The sequence below is a fragment of the Neltuma alba genome, unplaced genomic scaffold, assembly GCF_004799145.2.
Source record: "Neltuma alba isolate B1F8T4 unplaced genomic scaffold, ASM479914v2 tig00001521_pilon, whole genome shotgun sequence".
In the NCBI taxonomy this organism is placed as follows: Eukaryota; Viridiplantae; Streptophyta; class Magnoliopsida; order Fabales; family Fabaceae; genus Neltuma; species Neltuma alba.
This window is the reverse complement of record NW_021632493.1, coordinates 52,361-68,478: the sequence shown is the minus strand read 5'-3', so window position 1 is coordinate 68,478 and position 16,118 is coordinate 52,361. Positions and strand designations below refer to the sequence as shown.

At 33.2% G+C, this 16,118-nt stretch overlaps 1 protein-coding gene and 1 pseudogene across 1 annotated transcript; one reads left to right on the top strand and one right to left on the bottom strand.

Moving 5' to 3' along the window:
- Positions 1 to 4,653: 4,653 nt before the first annotated feature.
- LOC114758236 (oxidation resistance protein 1-like) lies at positions 4,654 to 9,474 on the top strand. Its single transcript, XM_028947276.1, has 8 exons — positions 4,654 to 4,968; positions 5,451 to 5,977; positions 6,102 to 6,174; positions 7,528 to 7,605; positions 7,700 to 7,763; positions 8,692 to 8,779; positions 8,871 to 8,955; positions 9,173 to 9,474. The coding sequence occupies exons 1-8, from the start codon at positions 4,855 to 4,857 to the stop codon at positions 9,257 to 9,259; spliced, it is 1,116 nt and encodes a 371-aa protein (XP_028803109.1). The 5' UTR covers positions 4,654 to 4,854; the 3' UTR covers positions 9,260 to 9,474.
- On the bottom strand, positions 9,457 to 14,283 carry LOC114758230 (asparagine synthetase [glutamine-hydrolyzing] 2-like; annotated as a pseudogene).
- Between the last annotated feature and the right edge of the window lie 1,835 nt (positions 14,284 to 16,118).

Genomic DNA, 16,118 nt, shown 5'->3' with positions numbered 1-16,118 from the left:
TTTTCTTCCGTAAATCACTATTAAAAAAACTATTTATAAGTTGTTTCAAATATGTCCTAAATTTCTTCTCAGCAGTATTGACAGTGGCAATCTGTAATGATGTTTTCAATAAATAAATTGGTCGAGTCTTGAACATAATACTAGCACTTCTTAATCATCTTCGCTCTATGAGAGTTGCAGCAACAGGGATTGACAAGCTTAATCAAAAGAAAACACCCAAACCAAGCCAAACCCCTCATAGCCAACACCTTCACGATGCTTCAAAGAAATGGTGTTATGGTTTCAGCAAACTCCTTCTCTGTAACTTTGTTTCAATTAAAAATATTGACAACTTGAAGACTTCCATCATGTCAGTTGCGAAATGTTGGTTATGTAGGTGCCGTTAGACACGTCAGCAGTTTTAACAGCGTTAGTGCCCAGCTGTCAGTCCTCAAAACAATACTACCTCCTGTACTTAGTATAAAAGCTAGTAACTAATTTGAATAGATAAAAAAGATTATTATATTAGTTATTTGTAATAATTAGACGTTGCCTTTCATGGAATATTCTTATTATCATGTGTATTAGTTACAACTATCATTTGATTGAATTTTTAACATGTACAACTATTATAATAACTACTTTAAAAAATATGAATAAATATGAAAAATAAAATGGATTGAGATATATACTTAAGACTAAATTAAAAATTAAATTAATTTTTATATTAAGAATCGGAGATAGTATTTGAAAGCGGGGAGAGTATCGGTGCAGACAGAAAAACTTTTAGGGAGTTGCTTCAAAAATATTAGAAATCAGATCCTAGAACCAAAACTACCTAAAACTATAAGGACTAGAGTTCCATTTTCCCTTATTTTATGTCCAATTTCATTTTGAAGCCCCAAAATACAAATACAAGTACAGCGATCTATGCGGATAAGGTCGTAAATATCCAATCACAATTTAAAAATGACACTGCTTTGTTTTCCTTTTTCTTTGTTTTTTCTTTTTAAAAACCAAACACTTCAAAGTGACACTTGCTTAGAACAGAATTGGAATTATTTTAAGGTCGTAAATATCTTTGCATTGTAGATTATGGATTCATCCAACACCCTTTGATTTTCTTGGGTTAATGTGTTTTAATTAAAAACTATTATTCTGGTTAGGTACTGAAGATTTGTGAGAGCTCTTATTGAAACAGACTGTGTAGAGGCGTTTTGTGTTGCAGGAAAAAAAAAATTTCACTGAAAACGCTGAATGGAGAGGTATAGATGGGAATTGCAATCTGTTAGCTGTGAGTAAAGAGCTTGATGCTAATCTGACAAGAAGAAAGAACAAGGTTGTTGTAAAGTGTAGGCAAGGAGTGTGCGTGCCCTATTGGGTGGGTAACTTCATCAACACCCTTTTTGGCTAAGATTCTAGCTAATGATATGAAGAACTGGAAGCCTGAGGAAGTTGCTTCTGATTTGTGCTGAAAAGGGAAGAAGCTCAAATGTGGAAGAAGGACGAATTCGAAGTGGAATGGCTGAGGGTGTTTGGTTGCTGATTTCAAATTGTACCACCTCTAGTCTTTAGATAACTAATTTGATAATATTAAAAAAATTAATTAAATTAGTTATTTGTAATAAATAAATTTTTAAAATACTTTTGTTAATCGTATGCATTTGAGTTATCCTGTGATTATAAAAACTCCTTAACATATCCAAACATAATTTGAAGGGTAAAATGAATAAATATTAAAAATAAGGTGGATTGAGATATTATATTTAAAATCAAATTTAATATTTAACTAGCTCTTAATAGGAACCAGGAAATACCAATGAATATAGCTTAGTTGTTCGGCTTATATAGTTATAGTTATAATCCGTATAATTTGTTTCAGTTTTTTTTAACAGATAAATAGTTGGTTATTTTTTTCTCGACTGCTATAGGTATAGTTTTGTTTTCTGGTTTAGCTGCGCGTTAGATTGTGCGTGTAAGCTTTTTGGGTGGCTTTTTTTTTTTTTTTTTGCCCCTCGTTTTGGATACCGGTGTTTGTATTATGGTTTTTTGAGATTAATAAAGCTGACTTCTTTTTGGTCTGTTTGTGAGGGAGTTTAGGCATCCTAGACTTGCCATTGGATGGGAAAATGTGCTATCCATAAAATTGTAGTGTTTGGGTTATTTTGAATTTGATATAAAAAGTTACAATAAGCTATAAATAGAAATTTAAGACTTGTTTGGATCAAATTGTAAAAGTAATTTCACGCAAGTCGAGAGAAAAACTCCTCTCACATATTTATCTCGTATTTTGTAAATCAAGTTTGAAAAGCTACTTATAAGCCATTCCGTAAATTTAGGCCTCGTTGGATTGCCATTGCAGAAGGTAAAAGCACATGAGGAAGCGTAAAACTGAGATTTGTGACTTATTGTGGCTCAGAAGATTGTTTGGATGTGACTTCTTTTCTAACTGATTTATGGGAAAAAGTAACTTTTCTAACTGATTTATCCAACGCAATCTGGATCAACTTTTCTAACTAACTTATGGAAAAATTGTGCAAAACTTATGATCTAATTAGTTATGTGATTTCATTTACTTTAATTAGAGACCAAATAAATTTTATTTATATTTATATTCATATTTGTCTATTATGTATATTTAATTAATTATCTACAATGTGTTTTCAAATTTTTCTCCGTAACAAATATTTTATTTTATAATTTCACAAATAAACTATTTATATTTTATCATAATAATTTTACGTATTTTTTTAAACTATTATCACATAAAAATATAAAATTTCAAATACTACTATTCAATAAAATCCATATCCTTTTCAGTCATTTTCTAAACACGTTCATTAATAATCATCAAACAACTTGTAACTTTTTTAACTGACTTTTTATAAGCACCTATCTAAACATAAATCGTATTACACTAACTGATTTTCACTCTAACTTCAGTTATAAAGTCAATTAGACTAGAAGTCAATTTTACCCAACGTTAATCCAAATATATCCTTAGTGTTTATGACTTATGACTTTTGGCTTTTGAAACATGGAGAAAGAAGTTAAAAAAAAAAAAGGAGCTAAATCCTACTTTTAAGAAATTTACTACTTCTTCCTATTTTTATTATAAGTCTTAAATACTCCTCTTGTCCTATTTATAGGGCACTGAGAGAAATTTTTTTATATAGATGTATAATTTTATCTTTCATTTATTATTGTGTTGATTTTGTTTATATAAAGTATAATGTATATTAAATAGGGATAAAGTTAGAAAGTTGTTGAATTTTAAATGAGAATTAAGGAAGTTTAAGATTTTTCTTGGTTTGTGTGAAACATATTAAAAGTGACTTATAAATAAGATAAAATGAGTAACTTTTTTTTTACCAGCCTCAAATAACTAATTTATGATAACCAAAAATTATTTAAAATTAGCTGAAAGTAATAATGAAGTTAGAAATATATTTTTATTTACAAATATATCCTTGTAATTAATAAGAAAAAATTTAAAAAATGTATAGAAAAGTATAATAAGAGAGAGTACAGCAAAGATAATAAATAATTATGCCCAAGATTTGAAAAAAAAATCCACATGAAACATTAATACAAATCTAAGTTGAAATATGTAAAATACATTACGCTCCTCCTCAAATTTGAAACTTATAAATAAGATCAGTGAAAGCTTATAAATAATTTAAAATTATATATTGCTCTTTCGTTCTTAAATATAAAACTCATTTTGTAGTGTAATTTACATTACAAAATGAGTCTTATATTTAGAATAGAAGGAACATGTAAATTGATAATTTTTTATTTTTCATTATTTAATAAAAGTTATATTCATTTTGATAATTTTACTAATTAAAATTGCTTATTCAATTATAATCTAAACAACTTACTCTTATAAACCAATTTATTTATAAAAGTCAATCTAAACGAAAAGGGAGAATTAAAATGAGGTCCCAAACAAGAAAAACAATTAAAAAAATAAGTTCCAGAGGTTGTCATTCTCATTATAAGATTTGTCGTTATAAATTGTTGATATTGTTATTGAAATCTTTTGGTAATTATTTCTCTTTTGTGGGATTTGATTGTAATTCCTCCAAACATAAATCACACTATCTCAATTTTTTTAAAAGTTAAATTGAAAATAAACTATTTTTTTGCTGTAAATCCAAATAAGCCTTTATTTATACTTTATACTTTTTTTCTAATTAAAGTGTCACGAGTTATAACTAGTTCTTATTGTTAAAATTTTTATATTTTTTTGAGCATGGTTAAAATTTTTATATTATATGTTACTATCTCCAGTTCTAATTATAAAATCCTATTTGTAATTTATAAACGGAGTCTTATAATTAGGACGGGGTAATAATTTATTACATAATAAAATGGAATGCAATTTTTAACGTTTACTGCCTTTACATTATTTAGTGTTTGATATATTTCATTTCCCCCATTGTATTTATTACTTTTTGAAACATAAATGCAATGTTTTCTAGAAATTATTTTGCAAAGTTTCTTGAAGCTTTTCTTTACAATAAAAAATATCGAATAATTGGCCTTAATTTTTTTTTTTACGAAAATTCTGAGTTCACTGGGCGAATCAGACAACCCACTTAATCCGGCTGACAAACCGAACCGACTATTCGCAGCTGCAAGTCCTGATCGAAGCTGGGGACCGGGTCACAACTTCAACAATCCTCTCTCTCACATAGGCGAAGTAGATAGTACAAAGAATGGTAAGCGGGGGAGACATTTCTAATTTGTCATCAAATGCATCAAGGCAGCAGAAATGGAAGATAAAAACATAAGAATTTTTGTCCAAAGACGGTGTGCTTGCGATAGAAGATTCTGAGTAGAAACTCATAGCATCTTCTGTATGTAGAAATGGGACGAAAGCAATCTCTGCGAAGCAAAACAGCTCACTTTGTATCGGATCTCACCACTGTCCTACTCAATCCGATCTCTGACAAACCCTCTAAAGCCCCTCCTCCTCCTTCTGTAAGTTCTTGCGTTCCATTTTCTCTCTAATTCTTATCCCATTTATTTTGAAGAATCTCCTTGTTTCTTCCCCGATCAATTCATTAGTCTTTTATCCAAATTAGTCATTTTCTACGACCTTTTTGCATAGTGTAATTTCCTCACTCCTTTCTGTTTCATTTGATCTTTTTGTTACATGTTTGTGATTATGGAAATTTAGATGGCGTATACGGCCTATATTGGTAATGGAAGTTGCTTTTCCTTGGCTTTCGTCTTTTCCGCCTTACCCTATATTGAGTTATAGATAAGGCATATCGATTCCGTTTGTCAATTAGCCCTTTAATTAGCTTTGTACATCTTGCAATACAATTTTTTCTATAGGCTGTATCCTTACGTTTCTCTTTCTTCAAGTATGTATTTTTTAGTTGTATCCGGAAGGTTAATTCTAAACTGTAATTAAGAAGTATCTCCTGCTAAAATTCGTCTGGCTATTTTTTCCTTAGGAAGGAGGGGATATATCAAATGTGTCTGATTCGGAGTCAACTAATCGAGATGGTGGCGAGAAATTAACTGATGGGCCTGATACTTCATCCTTCTCTGCATTCCTCTACTCGTTCTTGTCTTCTTCAGATTCTAGAGATAATGTAAACCCAGATGGGCAAAATGACACTAGAAGTCGAACTGATATGCCGCCATCAGACTCAGCTATGAAGGAAAATACTGGAAAGAGAAGTTTGTTTTCCAGGGGTAAGCAATCTGTTGGTAGAGCTATCAACCAAGCTGCAAGAATCACAGGATTCCGCTCTCAAGAGCGGAAGGATGAGACTGAAATGAAATTGGATGATGGGCATGGTTCCGGATTATCTGGTGTTGAGATGAGGCATATTAAGCCTGAGGAGGAACATACATCTTTGATTGATCTACCAGAAGCTTCTGAACCTTCAGCGCTCCTTTCAGAGAAAATGAGAAATATTCTTTATGCTTCTCTTCCTGCTCTTATTCATGGGAGGAAATGGATGCTACTATACAGGTATATAAGGATGCAAAATTTATTTGGCGCATATGAAACTCTTTCTATGCTTAATTTCAGCAACCTTTATATCAAAAAGTAATGTTTACGAAGCCTTTTTATCACCGTTCGTCATTTCCTGCAGTACACAGAGGCATGGGATGTCGCTTTTGACACTGTACAGGAGAAGCATGCTTTGGCCTGGCTTAAGTTTGCTGGTACGGTTTAGTTGCCCTTGAGGCTTGAGCAATATAAACCCTGAGTACTAGTTAATTTTGCTTAACTTTAGAAATGAAACACACGTTCTGAGTGGACAGTGCGATATTTACTTAGACTGGGTTATATCCACTAATTGAGCATCAAACAGAAGTCCTGCATCGTAGTCAATTCTTGCCTCATATGCAAATGTTATTTGTTGGAATTATTTAAACATTTGAACTGTCATTCACTACCATACCTTCACGCCAGCATCCATTAGTTGCAGATTTGATTCGAGGACAAGCTTGGTTTTAGAAGCGTTGCCTGTTGAGATTCTTGCAGGACATGCTAACTTAGCAGTTTCTGTTTGCCAAAAATGAATTAATTTAATATTTAATTAATATAAAAATATAATTAATTAAATTAATATTGAAAAAAATTAAGAATATCAATAAGAAATAAAAAAAAGAAATCACAAAAATGGAAAATCAAAATAATAATAAAAATCGAATACGAATAATAGAATAAAATACAATAAATATTAGAATAAAATAGAAGAATATATAGAATAAATAAAAAAAATCAAATTAATTACGAATAAAATGATGAATCAAATAAGAAAAAGTAGACTTAGAAGTTTCTGATTACTTAAATAGAGTTCTCTTTCTTGACAATGGGTGACAAATATAAATGTGTAATATTTTTGTACCATAATTATTTTGATATTTTATTTTTACAGTTGATGGGCTAATTAATGGATAAAATGATGAGTTCCTGTTTTGAGGCTTTCTTTACTGTGGTCATTGTGGAACAGGAATATACTATGTAATCTCTGTTCACTTAAGTAGAGTTCTCTTACTTCACAGCTTAAGTGATAAATATAAAGAAGTCATGATATTTGATGTCATAATTATCTTGATATCTGATTTTTTGCTTTTGATAATATCTCATGTTGTTTTATGTTGATTTTATCATATACCACAATTTATATGTCATTTCCCATTCTTGATCTTGATCACTTCGGGTGGATATTTATCTGAGTTGAACCTTACATTGTTACCAACTATTCCAACAGTCACGTTTCATTGTTGTTTAGCTGTCACTGAATAGTTTGTGAACATCGTTATGAGTAGTATGCAGTAGTTTATCGTATTTGTTAACTTCCTGTGCTTGTAAGCTCTCTGGTGTAAATGTCCGTACTGTAATTTAAAGTCATTCTACCTTTTGTAATTTGACCTGTGAAATGCAGTGTTTGGTACAGATTAATACACTATTTGTTATTTTGTATGTCAACTAAGATATTGCATTGTACCGCCCTTTAAATTGTAAGGATAAGTTCTTCACTTGCGTTAAGATTATCTTACTGTCTCCAGGTTGTTGGAGATCGTAAAGGTGCAGTTTTTGGTGGCTTGGTTGAAGCACCACTTAAGCCATCAAACAAAAAATATCAGGTCATTATCTGACTGTTTAGCCTACTGACTATGTTATACTGTTGTATTAGTATTATCATTTGTTTTATATTGCTAAGATTAGATTTTGTAACAGGGAACAAGTAATACTTTTGTCTTCACAAACGCCTCTGGCCATCCTACTATATATCGCCCAACAGGTATTGACTTCCTGATTTATAAAATGATAGGCTCCCCCCCCCCCCCGGGGCAGCATATGATTATACTCTTTCACGAGCAAATAAAACCAGAGATTAATTTGGTCTCAGAATCTTGGTGCACTTCGGTAGTTGTTCTACCTCGAGATTAGACTGAGGTATTATAAAACATATACTATTTGGTCTCGTGTGTGTTGAGTTCTTTTTCTCTTTTGGTATTGGGTAAGTTGATGTTTGACCAGAGTTCGGGCTGGATTTTGGTAAAATTCAATTTTTGATGGTTGGAGTTTGGGACTTATCAGTGGTATGATTGAGATTTGAGATTAAAGAGGGCTGTTTTCTAACTAAAGTATTGACAATATATGGACAAATAGATTGAGTTGAAACATTTTCTATTAGAATATAAATATTACTATGTAGCAAAAAAAAAAAAAAAAAATAAATGTTACTATTTTTGGTCCTAAATATAAAAATCTACTCTGTAGTGTAATTTGCACTACAAAGTGAATCTTATGTTTAGGACGGACATAGTATTTTTTTAATAAATTTCAGGGCAAGGTGAGGCAGGTAGGAAATAATAGGACGTACCAGCAAGTGTGACCAGTTTAGTCTATTTTTATGTTGGCTGGTTTTAAGGGTTGATCAGACTGCCCTGGTGCCTTGACAAATTTATGGGTTTTTTAGGTTGGATCAGCTGTTTTTCTTTTTTGTTTTTTGTTTTCCTTTTTGGAGACATTGAGTTTGGAGAAATGGAACCAATTTCCATAAAATGCAATAAATGTGACACTACTGCATTATAAACAACCACAGACACCTGTATACAAGCTTAGCTATGCCCTGGTTTGGGACTCCTAAGTTGCTATGGACTAACTATGTTCTGTTTTTCTTGGCCACAAACTAGCTATGCTCAGAGTAACCTCAATTTTTTCAGGGATAAACCGCTATTTCACACTATGCTCCTCTGACTTTCTAGCCCTTGGCGGGGGAGGTCATTTTGCCCTCTATTTGGATGGTGATCTGTAAGAATTCTGGCCTGACATTATGAAATTTTTTAGTTTCGTCAAATTTTTTACCGTACACACTCTTTAATTTCTCTTACATCTACTTCAGATTGAACGGGTCGAGCTCAGTCTCTGAAACTTATGGCAATCCTTGCCTTGCTCATTCTCAGGACTTTGAAGTTAAGGAAGTAGAGGTAGAGGCACTTAAAAAATCTCTCTCTCTCTCTCTCTCACACACACACACACACAGTCGCACTTTGTTTTCTTTGGGGTTATATCAAGGTCTAAATCATTGACCACTATCCACTCATCTTTCTATCTTTATTATCTGAGATCATGTCAAGTAGAGGCACACTTCAATTAAACATTTGCTCAAATAGAATATTATTGAGTACTTCTTCATCCATGCAGCTGTGGGGCTTTGTATATGGTTCCAAGTATGAAGAAGTTTTAGCATTGAGCAGAGCCGAGGCACCTGGAATCTGTCGATGGTGTTAACCTAGATATACATCTGAGCCAACATTTAATGCCTTGCAGCTTCTGTATATATATCATGCTGATTCAGAATCCTGACAATCTATACGTTGTAAGGGAGGCTATTTTGACAGATAACAGGACAAATTTTATCACCCAACTACGTTATCAATACAGCATTGTATAATGTGTAAATATGTACTCAAGCTGTAAATATAAGATTACTTCGTAGGACTGAATTTCCGTATTTATTATACACCAGTGGATGGTCGGTTCATTAGATTGAGGAAAAACAACCACCAACACAAGTGGGACCACATTACAGAGATGCTTCAGAGAAATAAACTTTATGCCTATTACAAAGTAGAGTTCTCAAATGTAATTTAGAAACAACACGTCTCCTCTACTTTCATTAACCAATAAATATACAGAACTCAACGTCCACTAAAAGCAGTTTAGTGGGCGCCATTGATCGGTTTGGCAACTTTTGCTTCCTCGTATGCTGCCTCATGAACGCCAAGTGCAGCCCGACCAGAAGGGTCAGGATTTTTTGACCACGCTGCGTCCCATTCCACAGCTTTTGCGGTACTGCATGCCACACTAGGGCCTCCGGGAACTGTTGACCTAGCAGCATTCTGTTTCAATGGTTGAACACGATGATGAGGTAATGTTTGGACAGAGTATAAATTTTGTAAGCAATGGCACTTTGGGTAAATCTACCCAAAAAAAAAAAAAATCATGTCCACCTTAGGGAAGAACTTCTCAAAATTGTTCTGTAGAAGTATGCTTCTTTCGTGGTAGGAGTGTTTTCTGGATAAATAAAACTTGCATTCATTAACATTGCATCTGTGACCTGATCAGTTATGAAAAGAGAACAAAGGTTTAGAATTAAATAGCCAAGAAAGTTTACTAACGAGCAGCAAATCAGAAAATGAACCTCAAGAAAGTTTCCTAAGCCAAACACATACTAGGTTGTTGGCATGCTCCTTCAAGCCATCAATCCAGCTGTACCCAACACCGTCACTGAACTGTTCCTTCTGCCTATACAATATGTGCTGAAATGACCACAACAAGGGCGGGGGGGGATCAGAAATTCAAGACGAAGATACACAAGTCCATATAACACAGAGGCAAAGACTTTTAAATAAAACGAGACACTTTAACAGCTAACACCACGAGTTTAAGTAGACAAGCAAAATAGATTAGCATGCAGCAGCGATGGATACTAACCTTAGGTAGATATGGCTTCTGATCATCATCAAATGCATTGCGTAGGATCCACTTCTCTATCCTTCCAATATCAGTCCTTATCTGTGTAATGAGATACAAATTTCATAACATGATTGAAGAGATTAAGTCACTGAGTTTAATTTCACGTCAATAAAGCAGTACTACAAAGACATCGTCATTTTTTTTTTTGTTGAACAAAGGAACACAATGTAAAACTTTTAATACCATTTTCCACTCTGGATCTATGCTCATGGCTACGTTGATGAATTCTTTATCTAAGAATGGTACACGAGCCTCTAAACCCCATGCTGAAGTTGATTTATTGGCTCTCAGGCAGTCATAAAGATGTAGTGCTTTAATCTATCAAATCATCAAAGCCATCAAAATCCAAATCATCGAAGTGTGAAACTTGAAGAATGTAATTGGGTAAGCACTAATTTTGTTTCCTAAATAAAAAGAGGAGATAATGTCTTTACTTTTCGACATGTTTCTTGGTGAAATTCTTCCTTGTTAGGTGCCTTGTGGAAGTACAGGTAACCTCCAAATATTTCATCTGAACCTTCCCCAGAAAGAACCATTTTCACTCCCAACGATTTGATTTTTCGAGACATAAGGAACATAGGAGTGCTCGCTCTGATAGTCGTTACATCATATGTTTCTATATGGTGAATGACTTCTTCAAGCGCATCTATACCTTCCTGACATAGCATGAGAATATCTTACTCCTCCATGTAAAAGAAATGCTTATTGTCAAAAGGACAAAATTCAAAAAAGATGTTTTTTCGTTACACTGGGAAAGCACAGAGAGAGAGAGAGAGAGAGAGAGAGAGAGTGACGAAGACAGTCACCACCTGAACGGTGAAATGAAATTCATGGTGACGGGTACCAATATAATCGGCTACCTCTCTGGCAGCTTTCAAATCTGGCGAGCCCTGAATATCAGACAAGTTAAAACTCCAAGCATATTAGTTGGCGGAAAATACTAACAAGAAACCACTCATTTTCAACAAGCATGAGTAAAGTATTCAAACCTCTAGACCAACAGAAAAGGTATGTAGCTGTGATCCCCACTGATGAGCAGCTTCAGATTCAGCCAAATGACGGTTGGCAACAGCGGCAACCAGTGATGAATCTAGTCCTCCAGACAACAGAACTCCGAATGGTACATCAGTCATAAGTCTCTTAACTACAGCCTGCATGGTATAAAAGTAAAACCAAGATGAAAAGTCATTGAACATGCGCTAGCAAAAGGAACCAAAATGACTATTCTCCTTCACAAACCGCACATCTAATTTTAAAATACAGCCACCACTTTCAGAACTATTATTGTCCTGCACGCTGCACACCATCATTCTAACAAACAATCACATGCAACAGATACCAGTAATAGATAAGCTAGCATATTGGTCCCAGCGGTGCACCCATAAAGGCCTAATATCGGGGTTTTGAGTGCTATTATGAGAAGATACCAATAATAAATTCATGGATAAACCTTCTAATATTTTGTAGATATTAATTATATTTTCTCAAAAGGGCATAATAAAGTTTCATTAAGAGGGAATTTATTGTTTCTTAGACAGTGATTCTTTATGACATTTCAGTTTTTCCTTAATTAAATCGCAAGCTCTTCCACTTGAGCAGTAGCCCAGAAAAATTTATTGGATTCAGTTTCTTGTAAAAATGTCACGCCACTCTAAAGGCATGTAGGATTTGTCAAAATTCCAGCGAAATCAAAAGACAATCTAAGACATTTTGTTAACGAAATTCAGTACAACAGAACATAGTAGCTTACCTTCTCAAATGCCTCACGCAAAGCCAGAGGATTGTATGGAGTCGAAGGAATATTCTCCGAATACCAAGGGGGATTATACCACCTTCTTAGGTCTCCTGAAAAGGCATCAAGTTTCAAAGGATATACAAATGAAAAAGTATCTCTATCAAATCAAAATGAAACCAATAAAAGGATGAGAATCACAAGACTCATCGGTATAGCTGATGAGGTAGCGGTTCTCAATATGTTTAAAATAATTTATGAATAGAAGAATGAGGTTTTCAATACCCTGTTTGCTGGAATATAAATGCCCTGGAGGAAAAGATACAAATCTCTCACAATCATCACTCAAAGCTTTCATTTCAGATGCAAACCATATAGATCCTGAAAATAAATCAAGCCTTCAATATATAAGACACCTGCTTTGGTCAAATTATAAAAAATATAAACCAACTTGCCAAGTTACAATGAAGCTTCGTCAAACTAGGCAAATCGTTATTTTCCATCCATAAGTAGTGTTCGGGCTAAGCGAATAGATATTATTCCAAAAGTAGTATTCGAGATGAATAAAATTTACGACTTATGGCCTCACAATGCTAATGATCAGGGTCACTAAAGCAGCAATACAATACTGATGATCAGGGTCACAGGAGCATTAGTTCGTTCTATACCAAAGTAAAGCCACATACCATCGAGACCCCAGCCCATGTAAAGAGGGGTAATCCCAATACCATCACGAGCTGCAATGAAGCTTTTATCTCTAGTGTCTAGAAGGACAAAAGAGAACATGCCATCCAACATGTCAACGAATTCTTCACCATATTCTTCATACTGAGATGATTACAAGTTGTTACAAGCAAATAGGAGGGAAGATATAAGAAAAGCCGCATTGAATAAAGCATCTTCTAGCATTATATATAAAAACAACATGAGGATCACTTGATTTCCTGAGTTCTTGAACACTTACAAGGTGGGCAATCACTTCACAGTCGCTTCCAGTGCGAAATTGGTGAGAAGTCAGTTTTTTTCTCAATTCTTTATGGTTGTATATCTCTCCATTTACCTAATGACATGGTTCAAAAAGGAAAAGATAAGGCTAAGAAAAGATCAAGGAACTAGTTTGATACCTAAGAATGATTAGAAGGAAGAGAAAAAACAACAGAAGATTTGAGGTGTCAACAACAAAAATACATGTTTTCGTAGTGTTTGACAACCTTGAATATTCAGAAAAAGATGACCCTTGGTGAAAATATTCACATGGCTATTAAATGGCAAAGAGACTACCAACTCAATGTAAAAATTAAGAAACAAATCCCATGTGCAAAATGCAGACCTTATATTGGATCAGACAGATGATATAAGCATGTAAATAGGATTCGTGTATAAGCAGACCAAACGGCTCAGTGAAGTAATAGCATGGGTGTATACCCATGGATCTTAAAGTCAGAGAAATGGATCATATGCATCGCGCACTGAATGAGAAAAGCCATGTATTTCATAGTAATAAAGAAAAGTAAATGAACAGAATCGGGTAAACAAACTTACAGTAACAACGACACTCTTGTCTTCATTATATAGAGGCTGATCCCCTGAGGTAGGATCGACGATAGCCAGACGTTGATGGGCAAGATAACAGTTTTCATGGCAATGCAAGCCACTCCAATCAGGACCCCGATGCCTTAACCTGCATTTTCAAGCTCCAGTTTAGAAAGCCGACTCTCTCATCGTAAAATATTAACTAAGAAGCAAATGGAGTTCAGTCGTCAAGCCAAAACGAGGAGGAAAACATCTATCCTTCCAAAAGAAGAACAACGCATCTAAATGTACTTATGGCAGAAAAGACCTTCTGTAACTTGCAGCCGTAGATCAAGAGCAAATATTTGCAAGCTAGAGAAAATCACCACAAGCACAGGTTTCGAGAAATGAAATGTACAAGAAAAATTACCTCCTAGACAATTCGATTATACGAGAACGCTTGGCCTGAGAGTTGTCAATGCAGCCCAAGACTGCAAGTATTCCACACATGGCGGCTTCTCTGGGAGGAGACCGGTGAGTGGTGAGGATGCTTATGGCGGCTTACAAAAAAGGGACTAACTCGGAATTTATAATGGTTTATTTTTATAATGATATTTAATCCTTAATATCACAATTAATTAATTAATTTGAGTATATTAAAGAAATTAGTTATGTTAGTTATTATTTTGTGTCTTTAATATGAGAGCTAGTTGATTAATTTGTATAGATTAATAAAACTAGTTAAATGGGTTATTTTTAATAAATATGTGTTGTCTTTCCTATTATATCCTTACTAATTAAGTGTATTGGTTAAAACTATTACTATTGCAATGATTATCTTGAAAAAAATAGATAAATATAAGAGACAAAGTAAATTGATATGTTATATTTAGAACCAAAATAAGAGTCAAACCAGTTCTTATATTAAGTATTAGAAGTACTATTTATAATTAAATAAATATTATTTTTTTAAAAATATATTGAATAGAAATATTATTATTATAAAAAATATAAATAAATAAATAAATATGAAAAAAATTAGAATCTTATATTAAAATAAAAATTTCTTATATTAAAGATGTTTAGGAGGCAGTATTTTATAAAGGCCCTGGATTCTGACAACAGTCAGAAGATTCTATATTATAATTTTACTGCAGGAGCTTTCTGATATTTAAAAACTAAAACAAAATAAGTGACGGAATATTCTCTTTAGGGTTTTTGTCGGGAACCAATTTCATTCCGGATTCTCTTCCTCTTTTCCTTTCCAAAGAATCTTACTTTTTATTGGATCTAAAAAAGAGGAAGAAAGAGAGAGATTCTTAATTCCATGGGCAATTTGAATTTCGGTGGGAGAAAAGCCAAAAATGCCAAAAAAAAAAAAGAAAAGAAAATTAACCACGTGTGATTTTTGACGAAGGAAGGAGGACAGTTTGTCTTATTTTGTAACTGTCTTTATCTTAGTTTTTACTTTTAATAAGGCTTTTTTGCCAATTACTCTACGGATTACAGATTTCATTTCAAGTTGGTACCAAAAAAAAAAGAAGAAAAAATTACAATCAAGTTCCACGGAAAAAAAATAATTACCAAAAAGTTTCAATAACAATCTCAACAACCTATAATAACAAGTCCTATAATGAAAATGACAACTTTTGAAATTTATTTTTTTAATTATTTTTTGTTTGGGATCTCATTATAATTCTCTTAAAAAGTTATTGCTTTTACATACGGTTTTCTTTTATAAACAAGTCAGGTGGGCTCGTAACCTAGGACAATTCAGGTGGGGCCGTGGACCAAAATCAGTTATCAGATTGAGGCCCTTTTAATTTATTGTTTTGGGCCCTAGTTTTGGGTCTTTTTTTTAAAAGAATTTGGAGAAGGAAAAAGTATGGACCATTCAAACCCAGTTTTGGAGGATTTTAGACCCAAAATTTCACAAATTTAACGGGCAGTCTTATCAAATAACAGGCCTGAATAATTCTGCATTTAGACTATACCATAGAATTTGGCATCACATTAAGAAGTGTTAATGTTATCAGGTCTAACAGAAAAAAAGTAGTTCTTTATAACATGGCAAATTAACGTTAGAATTTTTACTAAAAAAAGTATCCACATTTAACATTGCATGTCTCGAGTAGAATTGCCTCCGATAGGAGAATGTCTATGCACGACAAAAAAAAAAGTGTTTGCATCAGAACTCACCAATTTGTGATTGTACCCAAAAAAAAAGTATTAGAAGTTAGTAATATAAATTACATTTAGTAGAAGAAACTAATTCCTCGTAATATAACAAATTTATGTTTGAATACCCAATTGGTGATGCATCTATATTTAGGGCCCAAAAATTACTTTTTGAACAAAATTCACTTT